Here is a 17,595-nt window from a genome sequence, read left to right as displayed (position 1 = left end):
ATTCCTAGCCAGTAGAAGATAGAAGGCGTGTTCGAGCCATTCTACCTTACACAAAGGTTCCAGACACTGATGAAATAAGGTATTTTAGAATGTATTCTCATTTATAGGCATTTGAAATAGGCATTTGACAGACTTCGAAAACTTACCACTCTTGGACTGGAAGGTCTTGGACTTTGAGGAAATAGCATGCAGCAGGGTGAAAGTACCTTTAATATTGAGTTCATCGTTCCTGTACTCCTGTGTTTGGCTTATTTGTTCAGAATATGGATTTGGATCAGAGTGGCCACAGTGAAGATGACAGGTGAAATAAATTCAGATTTTATTAGACTCTCTGACAAAGTAAGGATAATTGTTATATTCTGTACTCTATTTTTATTACTACATGGCATTTATGTCTCAACTGTAATTTGTACTTAAATGATGACTAACTTCTATTTTACATGATGGGTGAATAGTTCAAGTGTGGCATAGAACTACAGAACATAATTTTTAAAAATTATTTTTATATAATTTGATTTATATATAACTTGTTTTTATTATTTTCATATAATCTGATGTTTGATAATTATCAAATTATCAGTGTCTTTCTACAAGCTACTTTGCAATAGAAAATTTGTTTCTTACTGGTAAAATGTTTACTGATTCTGGTAATACAGCTCACCAAAATCAACAGCAACATTTAAAAAACAGTAACTTTGGGAGGTACTGAAATTTCTGGAAATATGGTATTTTAAAAAATAAAGATTCAAATATCTGGAATCTCCGAATAAGGATTCTATTTTTATATGATTGTCTACAAAATAACAACTTCTCATTTAGTTTTTATCGGCATACCTTTATTTGTGATCTAAGCAGGAAAGGCCAATGAAAGGAAGAGAAGGAATGAAATGTATACAGTAGAGAAGAACAGTGGTGAACTACCAGTTGAGGAATTTTGAATAACTTGTAAATTCCCAGTGTATCTTCTAGAACAGCAGTGCTCAAAGTGTGATCCATGTAACCTTGGGGATCCTTGAGACCCATTTAGAGAATTCATGAGAGCAGAACTGTTTTTCTTTTTCTTTCTCTTTCTTTCTTTCTTTCTTTCTTTCTTTCTTTCTTTCTTCCTTTCTTTCCTTTCTTTCTTTCTTTCTTTCTTTCTTTCTTTCTTTCTTTCTTTCTTTTTCTTTCTTTCTTTCTTCTTTCTTTCAAGATTTTATTTATTTATTTGACAGAGAGAGACACAGCAAGGGAGGGAACACAAGCAGGGGCAGTGGGAGCGGGAAAAGCAGCCTTCCTGCTGAGCAGGGAGCCCGATGCGGGGCTTGATCCCAGGATCCTGGGAGCAGAACTGTTTTCTTAATAAGACTAAGATATAATTTGCCTTTTTCACTGTGACATTTACATTGATGGTACAAAAACAAGAAGCAGTAAAACTTTTAGTGCCTTAGCACAAATCAAGGCAGTGGCAGCAGTGTTCTTCACTGCCACACACTTGGAGGTAAACAGTACAAAACAGTTTCCCCTCAAATTTTTCTTGATGAGACTGTAAAAGGTATTTTACTAAATCTCAACCCTTTTAGCATTCAGTGTGATGCATATCTTTTTAATCTTTCTGTGTGATGAAGAAAACTGGTGAATCTTTAATATTCTGTGTGCTGAAATGGGAAGTACGCGCAAAGTATCTTGGCTGTGTACCACAGGTCCTGGTCTTGAGGAGAGCGGTGTTGAGAGTGGAGCTAGCTTCTGCTTTTGTGTACACCATTTGTACTTAAGACTGGCAGGCAAACCATCCAACTATGGTTATTCAGACTAGAGTATTTGACTTTTTTTTTTTTTTAAGTGAGTCTGTTACGTTATTTCAGGGGAAATAACTGGAGGTATTTGTTGCCAATGACAAAATTTGAGCTTGCAAGCAAAAATGAGAATTTTGGAAACCCTGTATCTGCCGTCAGGAGTTTGACAGCTTCCCACATACTTCCTGATTTTTCTGATGAGATTGGTGGTGATATTAAAGAATGTGATGTTTTGATTGTGTAAGGTGAATTTACATCTGGATGATCTGCATAGCTCAGTGAACCAGTATTTTCTAAATGATCGATGCATGCTGTTAAAGAATTATGCCTGGGTAAAGGTCCCTTCAAAGCACAAGATTGACAAATAGATATTACTGAAATGGGGTACAGAAAGTTCATTGATGGTGTTTTAGATTCCATATTACAACTAACCTTCAAGTACCAATTGTTGAGTTTTTGGTGTAATATCATAGAATATCTATAATTATCTGAGAGGCCATTTAAATACTCATTCCTTTCACAACTACATATTTTTGTGAAGCCAAATTTTTCTTCATATACTTCAAACAAAAAAAAAACTTAAAACAACAGATTGAATAGAGAAAGAGAAGAATCTAGCAGTGTGCAGTTAAGCCAGATGTTGAGATTTACAAAAAATGTAAAACAATATTCTCACAAAACTTGTAAAAATAATAATTTTTTATATTCTTTATGTTACTGTGTGATGGGGTGTATTATTTTTTAAGAAATTAGTAAACACTTAAAACATATTTTAAATTCTAACATGGTAAATATTAATAGATATAATTCATATAAATAAAAGCCTTTTAGGGTATCAGTTTTTAAATATATAAAGGAGTCCTGAGAGACCTTCAAAACTGACAACTACTGGTCTAGGAAGATGAAAATTTAAACAAGATTTGGAATATATAAATTTTAATTTGATCATATAAATATATGCGAATGTATGAGTCCTTAAAAATTTGTATGTATCTTTGAAGTTTTTTTTTTTTAAGGTAAAAACCTCTGAAGATTAATGAGATTTAATAAGGCATTTTAACTCTTTTGGGGAAAAAATGCAAAATAAAGAATCTTTGATTATATTGTTTGTGTTAGTAATAAGCTCTTTATTTCAATTTTTTTTTCATTTTGCACCATATGTTTAGTGTTCTAGCAACAACAGAAGTCAAAATTTAATAAAAAAAATTCTCTTACGACTGCTTTTGACCAAGAAATGAAACTTGTCACTTCTCATTTCTATATTTTTTTTCCATATGTACTCCCATTTTACTCATATATTTTTTTTTTAAATGTAGTTATTTAGGAGATTGGTTCTAGAAAGGAGTAATTTATTTGGTTAAGTAGTAATGTCTGCTGCCAGTCAGCTAGTGAAATATGGTCGCAGTTAACAAGGGTTGTCAAATCAAGATAGAATGCAGTATTACGTGCTAATCTAAATAGAATTCATCTCAAGTGTTGTGTATAAGTTTTTTAGTCTTGAACTTGTCCAAGGAACATTGAAGCTTGAGATATTCTGGAGAAAAACAGTTTTCAAAGTATGAGAAGAGATTTACTTAATGGAACTTGGGGTTTGTGAAAATTTAGACTGAAAGGAAACTTAAAAAATATGCGATAGATGCGGATCTAGAGATAGGGTCAGTAGCAGCAGGCAATCAATCTTGAAACTTTGAACACTGGGAGGCATTCATTCAGGCCTAAAACGAAAAGTTCAGTGAATTACTGCTGTTGTAAAATGGCATCAATATAAGACTAACTTACTCCTGTGATTTTATGGAGGTTGAAAACATATAGATTCTAAGGAAAAGAAACTAGTTTGTGTATGCATCTCTCTACTCAGAAATTGTTAACAGAAAAAACATGCATACATTCTCCTATCCTTTGATACCACTTCAGAGAAAGAATGCTATGTTATATCATGGATGTCTAAGTGAATTAAATGAACATTAATGTTTTTTATGAGAAAAATGTTAATTCTCATAAACATCTGCTGATAAGGCTTATTGTGCTTATTTAAAATAAAGTTTTTCTAAAGTAACTGTATCTTGTGTATGTGTAATGAGTTAATTATATTATGATTTTATATCTAACGTACATCTGAAAGAGTAATTACATGGAAGCTTAAATTTTTAAGTTCACTTTTCTTGGAGTTTTACCCTAAAGCCTATAATACATATATAATTACTGTTTATACAGATTCTAATTTGAATTTAAGAGTAATCCAATAATGTAGATAGTGCAGATACCATTATTAAATCCATTTTACACATGAAGAAATAAGATTCAGATTGTTAAGTGTCTTCAGAGTTTTATATTTAGGTGATGCCAGAAACAGGACAAAAATCCAGGGTATATGAGTTTAATTTCTTATATTTTCCAATACCATATTATCTCTGTAGTATGGCACATGATTACTCAAATTTCCATGTTTAAAATTTTAATTCAATTTTAGTAACTTCATAATTGCTATTTTCAGTTTCCTAAAAGGAGATATGTTTATTGTTCATAATGAATTAGAAGATGGATGGATGTGGGTTACAAATCTAAGAACAGACGAACAGGGCCTTATTGTTGAAGACCTAGTGGAAGAGGTGGTAAGTTTTGTTCTTTTCCTCTCACTGTCAGAATTTTAAATATTTTGTACATTTTTGGAACTTTTCCATAATCAGGCGAAATTAGTAATGAAACTTTTTTTTTAATTGAAAACCTCAATTCTTAAGTACAAGGAATTTTTTCATTAAAATGTGTTTACTGTAGTAGATGTTATTTATTTGGAAAGAGCATAACTAAGCTAGCATGTTTGATTCTTTAACTATTGATTTTTTGAAAGTTTTTTTTTCCAGAAAGTTTTCATGAGTTTCTAAGAATTAAAAAAAATTAACATTTGTGCTTATTTGTATCTCTTTTTGTCTTCTTAGTGGTTTTCCTCATAAATGAGGCTATGAAAAAATGATCATGGAATCTGAGTCAAATAGGGTTGTACATGTTTGCTTTCAGAATCTTTATCTCCCAAATATATGTACAATTTTCTAGTAACCTTGGAAAAACATAGTTATATTACACATATATTATCACGTTTCTGCATTTCTAGTATTCCCATTTTCGTTGTCGCTACACAATACAGTCATCAGTCGTCTTGTCACACAGTATAGATAATTGTGCGGTTTTTTGATAGCAGGGCCGCATTCAAGCAGCATTTGCATTTCAGAGATAATACTCAGTATCACTGAATCTTATCAAACATATTACAGTTTTGGAATTCATCTTTCCCCTTTGGATTTGGATTTGTTTTGTAATGGAATGGTTTCCTTTTATCTTTCACAACCCTCAGAGCTACTGTTTTTAAATTATGTCACGAACTTGGTAATATTCTGAAACCTGTGCTTTGATTATTTTCCGGGAAGATAGCAGTGGGGAATATTTTTCTTTGTTATTAATTCTCTTGATTAATAGATATTGATATGTAGAAGTAAAACATACTGAGGAAAAGTGGAGGGCAGTTCAGGAAATGGTATGATACATTGTATACACATAGTTACTTAGTGGAAGAGCTGGGATTAGAACTCCTAATTCCTAGATTAGTGTTTGGTATTTTACAGTAGGGAGAGATGTTTATTTCATATAGGCCAGAAGTGTTCAAACTGAAGAATCTTACTGTGTTGGTTTTACTACAGTAAAACTTTTTTATGTTGGATTTTTTTTCCTCCCCGCTATAACCCCCTTCCCCCATTTTTCTGATTATTTAAAGGATTTAGAGTATAGTTTAACCTTTTTCCAGCTCTTGAGATGCTGGGTCAAATTTAATAAGATAAACTTTAAGAAGAAAAGTGAAAGTTATCCAATGAGTACAGGGGGGAAAAAAAGCCCAATTTAACATAAGGACACATGACCTAACATCAATAAAGGGAAAAAAAATAAAAGAACAAGTTAACAAGTCAGTATGAACTGAACAATGTGATGTGGCCGCTAAAAAGGAATATAGTAATACTTTCAATTAATAGTGTAATAGTTCCAAGTTAGAATTAATAAACAATTTTTACTCTAATACTTAAAATAAGTTTTCATACTGATCTTCTTTGGAGCCTAGTGATTCCTTGTAGCTTGAAAAGCCATTTGGAGATTGTCTAGATTTCAGACATTAGGTTGGTGGTTGGATTTAAGGATTTTCCCGCTCTGAAATTCTAATTACTGTTCTCCAAGTACATTTATACTTTTATGCCTTAAATCTAGAATGTAAGCTCTGTGAGGATTTTTGTCTCTGATTCAGTGATGTATCCCCATAGCATAGAATAGTGTCTGACATTAGTAAGCATTCAGCAAATGTTTGTCAAATGAATTTCTTTATGCCTACACTTTCCTGATACTCCTGCCCTGCTAGACTACTACCATGTAAAATTTAATTCATCTTTATCAATTCAGCTCAGATGCTGTCCCTGTTTTCACAGAGGATTTATGGCTTTCTTAGGCTAAATTGTTTCCTCTTGTGTTTCTATAGCACCTTGTTAATTCTGTATTTTATTACATTGTATAAAATTAGTTTATGGTGTAAACCTGTTCTGTAGAGATTAGCTCTTTTTGGGCAATGATGCATTTTGTTTTTGTGTAAATTTTTTTTTTTTTTTTTAGCATACTGCTTTGTTTTATAGTAGACATTCAGTGGGTGTTTGATTTTAGTTTGGTTAGGTATTTGATGAGTAAGGAACAAATTGAGAGAGGTAAATCCATGTATAGATAGACCATTTTTCTTCATTATTCAATGAAAACCTGGTGCCAGGTACCCAGTTTTGCTGGGTACTAGGAGTATAGTTCAATAAATATTCAGTGAAAATTTTATGCCCAGCATTGTGCTAGTGGTTATGGTGGTGGTTGGGTGTTAACAAAGAAAAGTTAAGATCTTAAGGTGCTTATGGCCACTATTAAGGAATGAATAACACCGGTGTGTCTTAAATAATAGGCATGACAAATAGAGTAAGGTAAAGTTCAAAAGATGATAAAAGAAGGATGTCTTTTCTATTCAAAGTAGAATTTTGTATTTATGTTTTAGGGACTCAGTATTTTACTGAGGACTGGTATTTGAAGAAGATCCTGTCTGGATAGTTTAGGTTAACAAACAGGTAGGAAGCAGTGAGTGGAAAGGACATTCTGAGTTAAAAAGAACAAGGCAGTGGTGTTGAGAATATAGATAAGCAAATTGGTAGTTATGTGGGTATATTGTATAGATACCTAAAGAGAATTGGTAGTACTAGATAGGAAATGTAGACTTGAATGATATGAAAAAGGATTTAGATTTTATCAAAGGACGAATTTGTAGGGAGAAGAGAGGTATTAAAGGTTTGGTTTTTAAATTTTGTTTCTTTTTGTTTGGTTTGGTGTTTCTTAGCGCAGGAGAAAGTTGCAGTTGAAAATGATGAGTCCAGATCGGAATGGTGAAGTGATGGGGTGGGACAGGGCACAGAGGTAATTAAACTCACTGGGCTGTGGTAATAGTTTGAGAAAAGGGAGGAAAAGGGCCTGAATTACAGTAATCACAACAAGAGGAGAAGAGTAGTAACAGTAAGGGAGAGAGTTTTAGGAAGACGTTTCTTGAACTGATACATCTTTTCTTGTATATGCATAAGTAAATATGAGGGACAGGGCAGAGATGTGTTTGAAGATGTGATTTTTATTAATTTTAATAAAAATAGATTAGTAGTTAAAATTATATAAAATACTGTCTTAATGTCTTACCCTTTAGGGCCGGGAAGAAGATCCACATGAAGGCAAAATGTGAGTTTGTGTTAATTACTAAAAGGAAAAAGAAAATACGTTTATAAACCTACAAATTGGAAAACTTAGGCCAAAATTTATTTTAAAAGAAAACTGCTACTTTTGGGGCTGTCCTAAGAATTGTTTTTATTTGCTCAGGAACTGATATGTTAATATTTTCTTTAGGATCTAATGATAGTCTTATTTTTAAATAATGAAGGTGTCTTTTATTTATATGAAACTCTTCTATCACTAAACTAAAGGTTTTTCTATGAACATTAACAGTATGAATGTCATGATTCCTCATATTTTTCTTTACTTTCCTACTGATACATTTATAGCATTTCTTGTTTTTGTAACCAACATCTTTTAGATATGTTGTGTTTCAGTTTTTTTGTTTGGGGTGGTTGTGTATGTGTGAGAGAGAGAGAGAGACAACTTTTCTCCAACATCAGGGTTCTTTTTTTTTTCTAAAGATTTTATTTATTCATTTGACAGAGAGAGAGAGAGCATAAGCAGGAGGAGCAGCAGACAGAGGGAAAGGGAGAAGCTGTAGGGCTGGATCCCAGGACCCTGGGATCATGACCTGAGCTGAAGGCAGACGCTTAACCAACTGAGCCACCCAGGCGCCCCAACAGGGTTCTTTACCATATTTACAAGATTCTGCAAGGCCCTTCTTTTCGTAATCTTTTCATGCTGATTTTAAGTATCTTGTAAGGGCTAATTCAAAGACCAGGTATTACTGTATGTTTTATTTGCCACAGTCTTCTCATATTTCAGAAATGTTAGCTGTTAGCAATAATCTCCTATGGGAAATTTACTCTAATTTTGTTTTTGTCCTTGGAGATCTTTTTTAGTGTCCTGCTCATCCCTCATTTGTTTGTTTTTTTTTAATTTGGTCATTTGAGAGAGAGAGAGCACAAGCAGTGGGGAGAGGCAGAGGGAGAGAGAAAGGGAGAAGCAGATTTTCTGCTGAGCAGGGAGCCCGATGCGGGGCTTGATCCCAGGACCCTGAGATCATGACCTGAGCCGAAGGCAGACGCTTAACGACTGAGCCACCCAGGCCCCCCCGCCCCCCAATTATTTGTATATGAATTTTCTTCTGAAGATGTTAACTCTCAATCCCAATTCTATTTTACTTATGATTTTAATAGAAACTCTTCATCTTTTGATCTCTTTTCACTGGAACATTTTTTTCTTACCATCCTGTCAGAATTTACGAATGGAAGCAACTTGCCTCTCAAGTGGTTGCTTATTCTGTTTTCTAACCGTTAGAACACAAAAACGTGAAGCTGAATACTCTCAGTAAACCTTGTTTAGTTCCCCACCCTTCCTCAGGTGGAACATATGAGATGTTTTCTGAGTTCGTTTTCCTTATTGTTCTATGTAGCTGTGTAACTGTAAAATAGGCTCCATGAGTGAGACCGTACCTTGTTGATTGTATTAGTGTGAAGTCTTCCCACTACCTACATCAGATTACAAATTCTAAATAAGGTGTGCCCTTGAAAAGAATATGTATTCATTGTTTTGGGGTGCAGTGTTCTGTATATATATCTGTTCCATCTAGTGTAATGTGTCATTCAAAACCACTTTTTCCTTGTTGGATTTTTTTTATCTGGATGATCCATCCATTGATGTAAGTGGGATGTTTGTCTCCTACTGTTACTGTATTCCTTGTCAATTTCTTCCTTTATGTCTGTTAATAGCTGCTCTCTGTATTTAGGTGCTCCCATGTTGGGTGCATAGATATTTGTAATTGTTATATCCTCTTGTTGGATTGTTCCTTTTATCATTTTATAATGTCCTTCTTTTCTCTTGTCACAGTCTTTGTTTTTAAAGCCTATTTTGTCTGATATAAGTACTGCTACCCCAGCTTTCTTTTCACTTCCGTTTGCCTGGTAAATGTTTTTTTGTCCCTTCACTTTCAGTCTGCATGTGTCTTTAGGTCTGAAGTGAGTCTCTTGTAGGCGGTGTATGGATGGGTCTTGCTTTTTGTTTTGTTTTGTTTTAGTCTTGTAGTACTTTTACTTTCCAAGTTGTTTTTAAGCCACTATCAAAACTAATAGAGTAGATCCCAAGAATTTGTGGCAAAGTGATGGAGGGATGATCTGGAGTTGTCAGGCTGGTATTAAGAGGTGTTAATCAGCAAGATAGGTAATTGTCCTTCAGGTAAATGAGAGGAGATTTTAAGAAATTTAATTACTAATAGTTTTTAAAATCAGGTGTGTCATTTTATTCTAAGGTAAAATTTAAATACTTTATTAAATGCAGTGGATCTTGACTATAATGCCATTTATAATTTCTAAATGCTTATTTTAAGTATACAGAAACTGAAATACTCTAGCCATCTAATTTGTTATGGCATTAGCTCAAATAGAATTAGGAATGCTAAGTCATTTTATTTCAGTCCTTGATGCTGATACCTACTCTGTCATCACTCAGTCTTACTTTCTGACTTTAAGGAAAGTATTAATCAGCCATTCCATTTTCTTTCAAGAGAGAATTTACCTCCTATTATAGGGAAATTTCATTTTGAGAGTAATGTGAGGAGAATTCATTTACTTTTTTTTTCTGGATAATTCTGTAGTGGGCTCTACCTGTACTACCCTTCCCTCCTAATACAAAGAAAAGAGAACACTAGCTATGGTGTAAACATGTAACAGTTTCTCATTATCAGAATTAAAATCATTACTGCCTTTGTATTGTTAATTAATATGGAAGTTATAGTTCATATCAGTCCCTTATTTTTCTATATTTTGTTGAAATTATGTATGTTTACAAAGCACAATAACATAAATGTAAAAGGAATGAGATAATTTGATCAATTGTATTTGCTTTTATTTCATTATATCAGCTTGAATTAAACTTGTGCTGGTTGTTTAGTTTTGATTGTATAACAGCAAAAAGGACTTCAGATTTACATATTTAATTTGTTCTCTTTTTAAGATGGTTCCATGGGAAAATTTCCAAACAAGAAGCTTATAATTTACTAATGACAGGTACTTGTATATTCACTCTTTATTTAAAAACAGACCATTTATCATCCATTTGCCTTTAGCACTCATTTGATATTTAAACATACTGTAAATTCTTGCATACCACAGAGAAACTGCTATATTTGTTATCTGGTGTTTTTTAGTTGAACACATACATGCAGTATAAAATTCAGTGAAGTGTGTTTCTTTCTGTCCCAGTCCTATTCTCTTCCCTGCAAGCAGCACCAGATTTGAGTTGTTTTCCTGTATTTTTATAAGTTTTCAGTGTCTGTGTTATCTCCCTTCCTTGCCCCTAAACATACCCCTACACACGCACACTCATAGGAACATGCAACATGCTTTTTTCATGTTAGGATATATTTTGGGAGATCATTCTATATCTGCTTATATAAGTTTTCATTCTTTTGAATGACCATAAGCTTCTGTTATATAAAAGCCATAATTTATTATCGATATTTAGAATAATATTGTGTAGTTTTTATTTTTTTGCTGTTCGGATGCAGGAAATGTTCTAGCATTTATCTTTGTGCACTTGTGAAATTATAGAATTGGGCCTTATTTAAAATATATTCATTTTAACATTTTTTAAAAGTTTTTATAGAGATACGCAAAGTAAAAATTGACTTGTATTGTGGGTTTATTATTTAAACTAAAAACCATCCTGTCATCATTTATCGTAACATTTAAGACAGAATTAATTTAACTACTAAATATCTTTTTCGTAAACCATACATAATAAGGATTTGACACAAGTTTAAGACATAATCTGTAATGTAGAAATCTTAGTTCTTTAAAAACAACCAGTGTTTGATAGTTTTTGTATATGGTGAGTAAACTACTGATTATTAAAGATGTTTTCTGAATTACTGTTTCGAACTGTAGGCATTGGAGTTTAATGTAATAAATACTTGGCTCTTTTGAAAGATTTAAGGGAGTTTTAGAAGTGTTCAATTTTATTGTGAGCATGTAGACTAAGTAGGTTAAAAATAAGGAACATCATGATGCAAATGGTAGTAATAGAGACCAGATGCTCAACCAAAATGACATGCTATCAGCTTTGAGGGTGGGACCAAAATATTTATTTTAGTGAATTTACTGAATTATGAATAGAAGTTTATATTTTTGAACTTGGACCACCAAATACTTGAGGCACTCATTCTTGTTTAATGCATTTCAAGTTGAAAGGGGCCAAACTTAATTTCTCTATGTTACTTTTTATTTTCTTTGGGTCATGTGCTCTTTGAAGAATCTGGTGATTTTCTCCCCTGAAAAGTACACATCAGTGTGTTTTCCTAAAAGCAGTCAAGTTCTGATCTTTTCTATGTCATTAGGACTTAAGGAAGAGGAAAAACAAACCATTTTGGTGTTAAGAGTCACTGCCAATTGAAGATATCAAAAAGCCTTCTCTAAAATTAGTGTGAAAACATTTAATATATGATAATTTGTTTCTATATGACTTTCCAGGTACTTACCTATTAAATGAAAGGTGGTGTACATGTATTGATTTTGATAAGGTACACACATATTTCATTTTTGAATCTACCTTTGTAAGCATTGGTACTCTTTTATTACAGTTATTACTTTTTAATGTTTAATGAGAAGCATTGATTAAATGTAGAGTATGCCTAAACAAAATTTACTTTAACTTTTTTCAACTCTTCTTATTAAGAGGATTTACAAATAGAATGTACCCATTTTAGCCAGTGTCCTCTATACCTGTGGTTAGGTTATTCTTCCGAAGTCATGACAGGTAGAGACATTATTAACCAGAAATCACTGCTGCAGACTTATTTTTATGTAATACACACATGCAACATCATGAGTGGTTGTGACTCATAAACTAGAAAGCATAAAGATGTATTAAAATTGTTTTTATTATAAGATAAGTTCCTGGTGAAAATTTACATATGTTTATGATTTTTAAATGTACTTTATAATTAGGTTACTTAACACTATTTTTTATTTGATAATTAGGAAATAAAACTAACAGCTTAATTTTTACAGTTGGCCAAGTATGCAGTTTTCTTGTGAGGCCCTCAGATAATACTCCTGGTGACTATTCACTTTACTTTCGGACCAATGAAAATATTCAGCGATTTAAAATATGTCCAACACCAAACAATCAGTTTATGATGGGAGGCCGATATTATAACAGGTGAGTTGTGAGAAATTTTAGTTACCTTTTACTTTTGGCAAAAATAGTTGAAATTTCAATAACGTACATCAGATTCAAAATTGTATAAAAGTGCCTGACTTTTTAGTATTTAAAATTATAAGGCCTTTAATATAATTTAGTAGTAGTCATGTCCAAGGATTCTTCAGATAGTGTCAAACATGAATATAAGTTAATAACTTATAATTCGTTTTCTTCCAAGATAATTTATATGTTTGTTGATTATATGCAGACTGTTTATAGCAAATTTGCTAAGTCCTTAACTATAGGATAGCAAAACATTTGTTTTAAGAAAAAGAAAATATATTATGTTATTTTATTAGTGAGACATTTTATTTTATTTATTTTTTTTTCAAGATTTTATTTATTTATTTGACAGAGAGTATAAGCAGGGAGAGCAGTAGGCAGAGGGAGAGCGGGGAGCCGATGCAGGGCTCAATCCCAGGACCCTGGGATCATGACCTGAGTCGAAGCCAGATGCTTAACCTCCTGAGGCACCCAGGCACCCCAAGACATTTTAATAGGAAGAAAAAGTTCTTAAAGAGTAAACAGAGACTTATTACAAATGTTTCCCATGTAACTGGGTTGTTCTCAAGTTGATATTTCTTATTTGTAATTATTGGTTCCTACTTCTCATTTTAAAAATTATAGTAAACTTGTTGCTTATCCCAAAGCTCAAAATGAACTTAGTCACTGGAGCAGAAAAATAAGCTAATAGAGAAACCATATGATAGAATCTCAGCTTTTTTTTTTCTTCCTGTATATTAGAAAGAAATCTTTCATTTTTTCCCCCAAATGTAAAGAATTTCCCATACTAGATAACTCTAAGAGTGGCATTGTCTTCCTCTTTTGGAGGCTTTCATAAACTAAAATGATGGCATTTGCCTAATTTAATCCCTTAAATACCACAGCAGTATTTGCCATCCCGTTTAGAATTTCTCTTAATTCCAGCTTGACTTTTGAGGGCATAGAGGTCCAGCAACTGGTTTACCTTAGAAAATGAAAGAAAAAAACCAAGTTGTAATTGCTTGCCAGAAGGCCCATGAACAGTTATGAGACATCAAGTGGAAGATGTGAGTCTAGACATTTGGATCCTTTTGCACATGTCATATTTCAGAAAAGCTGCTTGAGTGGTTTCTACATTAATAGCCCAATCTAGACATCCTCACTGAAAATCTAGCTAGCTGCAATTTGAGCTCTTTATGAAGGTAAATTACTTTTTCCCATTTTCTAGTTTTCTAGGGACTTGGAATATATAAAACTGTAAATTGAAAACATATATTCTTAGCTGAATTGATAAATGTCTATCTGGAAACTTTTAAAGATAAAATAATTTACATAGATTTATTTTCGGAGAAGTTTGTTTACTGACTTAAACTTCCTTATGATATACATTCTGCAAGATGAAAATTCTTCCTACAAAATGGAAGCAGTCGGTAAAATATATAAAGGTTGACTTTTTTATTGATAAAGACCAGAATGAAGCAGGAAGAAATAAGTATTTGAAGTATATTTCTTTCTAAATTATTGCAAAATTATTAGTCTGCTTATAAAATGAAGACTTAAAAAATTTTAAGTGCATGTTAATTTAGTGGGCTGTGATCATTCCCCCCAATTTTTTTCTTTTTTTAAAAAAGACATTTATTTATTTTAGAGAGAGAGCAAGTGTGAGTTGGGGGAGGGGCAGAGGGAGCGACTCTTTCAAGCAGACTCCCCGCCGAGTGTGATGCCCAATGTGGGGCTTGATCTCATGACCCATGAGATCATAATCTGAGCTGAAACCAAGAGTCTGATGCTTAACCAACTGAGTCACGCAGGTGCTCCCCCACCCACAATTTTTTTTTTTTTTATAGATCATTTGATAAAGTTCAGGAGTATTGTTGTTTCTAGTATTATGTTAAAAATTTTTTCCAAAGAAAGCTAGAATTATGTAAATCTGATGCCTGGAAAAAGGCAGTTTTACAGTTGTTTGGAAATATATATTTCAGCATGGAAATATATTCCATTACAGCATTAGTGTCAATAATAAAGTAAATCTTAGAAGATAAACCTTTGTGGGGTGTTTGGCTGACTCAGTTAAGAAGAGCATGCGACTCTTTGTCTCAGAGTTGTGAGTTCAAGCCTCACGTTGGGTGTAGAGATTACTAAGAAAAAATAAATGAACTTAAAAACATACACCTTTGTGATTAACACTTACTGTTTAGATATGTAAGTGTTAAGTTGGATTATTCAATAAATCTATGTAACAGAGCCACACTGTACTGTCTTTTCTCCCCATTAATTCTACATTAGTCTTTTGGTAAAGAGAGGTAGTACTTAAGTGTGTTTCATTTAGAAATTGCTTTGTTGAGACATAACTTTAACATTCCTATATTAAAACTTTTAGAAAAGCAGGAGAAGCATTTAACGGCAAGTATAATTCAGCAAACATTTATTAACTAACTTATTTTGAAATATATTGTACAGACCCCGTGCATATACATTAAAGAAAAAGATATATGAGGTACAAGTCTATGAGAACAGATGGTTGGCTGACTGTGATGAGTTCAGGGCTGTACACATAGATACAGGAGACTCAGTGGAAAGAGAGCAGTTGAGGTAGTGATGAGAAGGGAGAGGGAGGAAGGATTTTGGTCAGACCTTGAAGATTACTAACATTTATCTAGGAGCTTGAACGTTCAAGGAGAGACATGGTTTTATTTATTAAGTATATTACTAAAATGAAAGTATCGGATATAGTATCTCTAGAAACTCACGTTTATTTCACAGATGTATAGTGGACATGTTTTAGTTTTCTGAGATGTAATCTATCTGATTTTGTATTTAAAACTTTCATGGAATGCCTAGGAAATTCTGGGTTGTTGTATCTCCCTTGACTGTTTCTTTAGGTATATCTGGGTACAATATGAACTAAAGTAATTTTTTTAAAAAAACATCTTGAAAGTCCAGCTCATTGGTAAAAATATATCTGATTGGTTGTCACATGCTTTTAAATTTGCTCTTGGGCAGTCTGAACTGTATTCCACAACAGTATCCTATTCTTTCAGCTCATGGACAAGAATTATATTGTAATGCTGAGATGCTCCACTGGATCAGTTGCATTTTACAGTTACTGAGTCAGAAACCTTTGATATTTATTGTTTTTTATAGATTTAATGCCTTTTGCTTTGAAACACACAGTTATCTCTGTGATGGTATCTGTCGTCAAATGTCTTCTTTTCCGATTTTCTTTTAACATTTTTGGATTTATATGTGGTATTACATTTTTCCTTTAAACACTTACAACCCTCCTTGTCTTTTTTAATGTGAATACCTTTTTACTTGTCTCATTTTGCGCCCCCCCCCTTGTGTAAAATGCTGCCTCTGGTATTTAGTTCATATCCATTCATACTTATTTTCATTTATCTTTTCAAGTCTTCTGTTTTGCTATTTTTAACATTATATTTGCTTTAAATTAATTTCGTAGTATAGCAAAGACATTTTATCTTTGGAGACATATATATGTATGTATGTCTGTGTATCTTTGGAGAGAGGGGTGTGCATATGTATATATACACATATGTATCTCTAAAGAATAAAACATATACTTCAGTTCCATCAATAGAAGAACTGTGGAAAAAATCAAGTGGAAGGTTAAACAAGATCTGTTTTGAGAAATGTTTCCTATCTGTCCCTAAAATAGCCATTCCTCCAGTATATTAAAGGGAAGTTTAAAAGTGTAGGATTTAAATATTCAGGACAATAAAATGGCCTACCGATTATACAGATACACTTTTATATTGGAAAACTCATTATGCCATGCCAAATGGCATAATTGTTAAAATATATAATGTCATTTTAATTTCATTTTAGTAAAATTTCCCAGATAGTAAGACATTTTATAGCATTATTTATCTAATTCATCAAAGCTTTCCCTGGGGTAGCGATAATCCTACATGTAAAATTAGCTCCTGGTCTCCTGTTTGTTTCTGCTTTTACTTGCTGTTAATGTGTTTTATTATCTAACTTCATCTGATTGTTTGAAAGCAGAATGTGTGTTTTGATGATAAAAATTCTTAAAATCTACCTGAACTTGCTATATAAATGCCATTTCTCTATCAGTTCTTTCTCAATTCCTCAGAAACACTCTTTAAAAAAAAAAAAAAAGGTAGACTTTTATTCTTTCCTTACTTATACTAACTCTTTGAGTATGTGTATGCAAAATTGGGATCTCTGACTCCAGTATTCTGACCTGTAAATGAATTCTTGCTTTTCTAAAATAATGTGACTATTATAATCATATATATTGATGTATTGGGGTTATATGCTTTTGAAAACACTTGCAAATACATAATCCTTGCTAACAGGGTCTTTGTGTATTTTCAAGATCTGCATTTTTTTATAAGACAAATTATGTCAATGTTAGTAATTTTTATTTTAACAGCATTGGGGACATCATAGATCACTATCGAAAAGAACAGATTGTTGAAGGGTATTATCTTAAGGAACCTGTACCAATGCAGGTCAGTGTTGTTTTTCTTTTCGCAGTAATAAGCATTTTATTTTGAAATGCATTTTTGGTGGTATGTTTTATGCACACATTCATGCATTTAAAATTGGATAAAATTTAAAACTGCCGTTATTCAGATTCTTTTAGAAAGTAAATTGTAAGAGAAACACTTAGTTTTTATTTATGTTGATTCTAGCCTTTGTGGCTTTTTGAGAATAGAAGCAGTGGTGGGACAGAAGCCATGTTATATTGGGTCAAGGAATGAGCTTGTTGGAGGCAAAAGTGGAGACAGCAAGAATATATCACAGCTGGGCTTACATAGGTGAGCTTGGTAAATAAAATAAAAATGAAATCTAAAAGAAGATACAGGCTAAGAGGGGTTTAAACTTTTTCACTGTT

At 32.7% G+C, this 17,595-nt stretch overlaps 1 protein-coding gene across 2 annotated transcripts in view; it reads left to right on the top strand.

Annotated features, from left to right (window-relative positions):
- RASA1 (RAS p21 protein activator 1) overlaps positions 1–17,595 on the top strand; it is a 107,127-nt gene that overhangs the window by 52,957 nt on the left and 36,575 nt on the right. The window contains exons 4-9 of one of the 2 annotated variants that reach the window (XM_081826610.1): positions 13–79; positions 4,270–4,387; positions 7,528–7,559; positions 10,485–10,537; positions 12,539–12,689; positions 17,131–17,209. In XM_081826610.1, coding sequence (XP_081682736.1) covers positions 13–79; positions 4,270–4,387; positions 7,528–7,559; positions 10,485–10,537; positions 12,539–12,689; positions 17,131–17,209 — 500 coding nt within the window. Of the gene's footprint in view, positions 1–8; positions 80–4,269; positions 4,388–7,527; positions 7,560–10,484; positions 10,538–12,538; positions 12,690–17,130; positions 17,210–17,595 lie in introns of both variants that reach the window. The other variant, XM_006727807.3, reaches the window with a different exon arrangement.

This window comes from Leptonychotes weddellii, chromosome 7, assembly GCF_054177405.1.
Source record: "Leptonychotes weddellii isolate Sample4059 chromosome 7, ASM5417740v2, whole genome shotgun sequence".
Classification (NCBI taxonomy): domain Eukaryota; kingdom Metazoa; phylum Chordata; class Mammalia; order Carnivora; family Phocidae; genus Leptonychotes; species Leptonychotes weddellii.
Note: the sequence above shows the minus strand (reverse complement) of the source record. Positions and strands in the feature narration are given on the sequence as shown.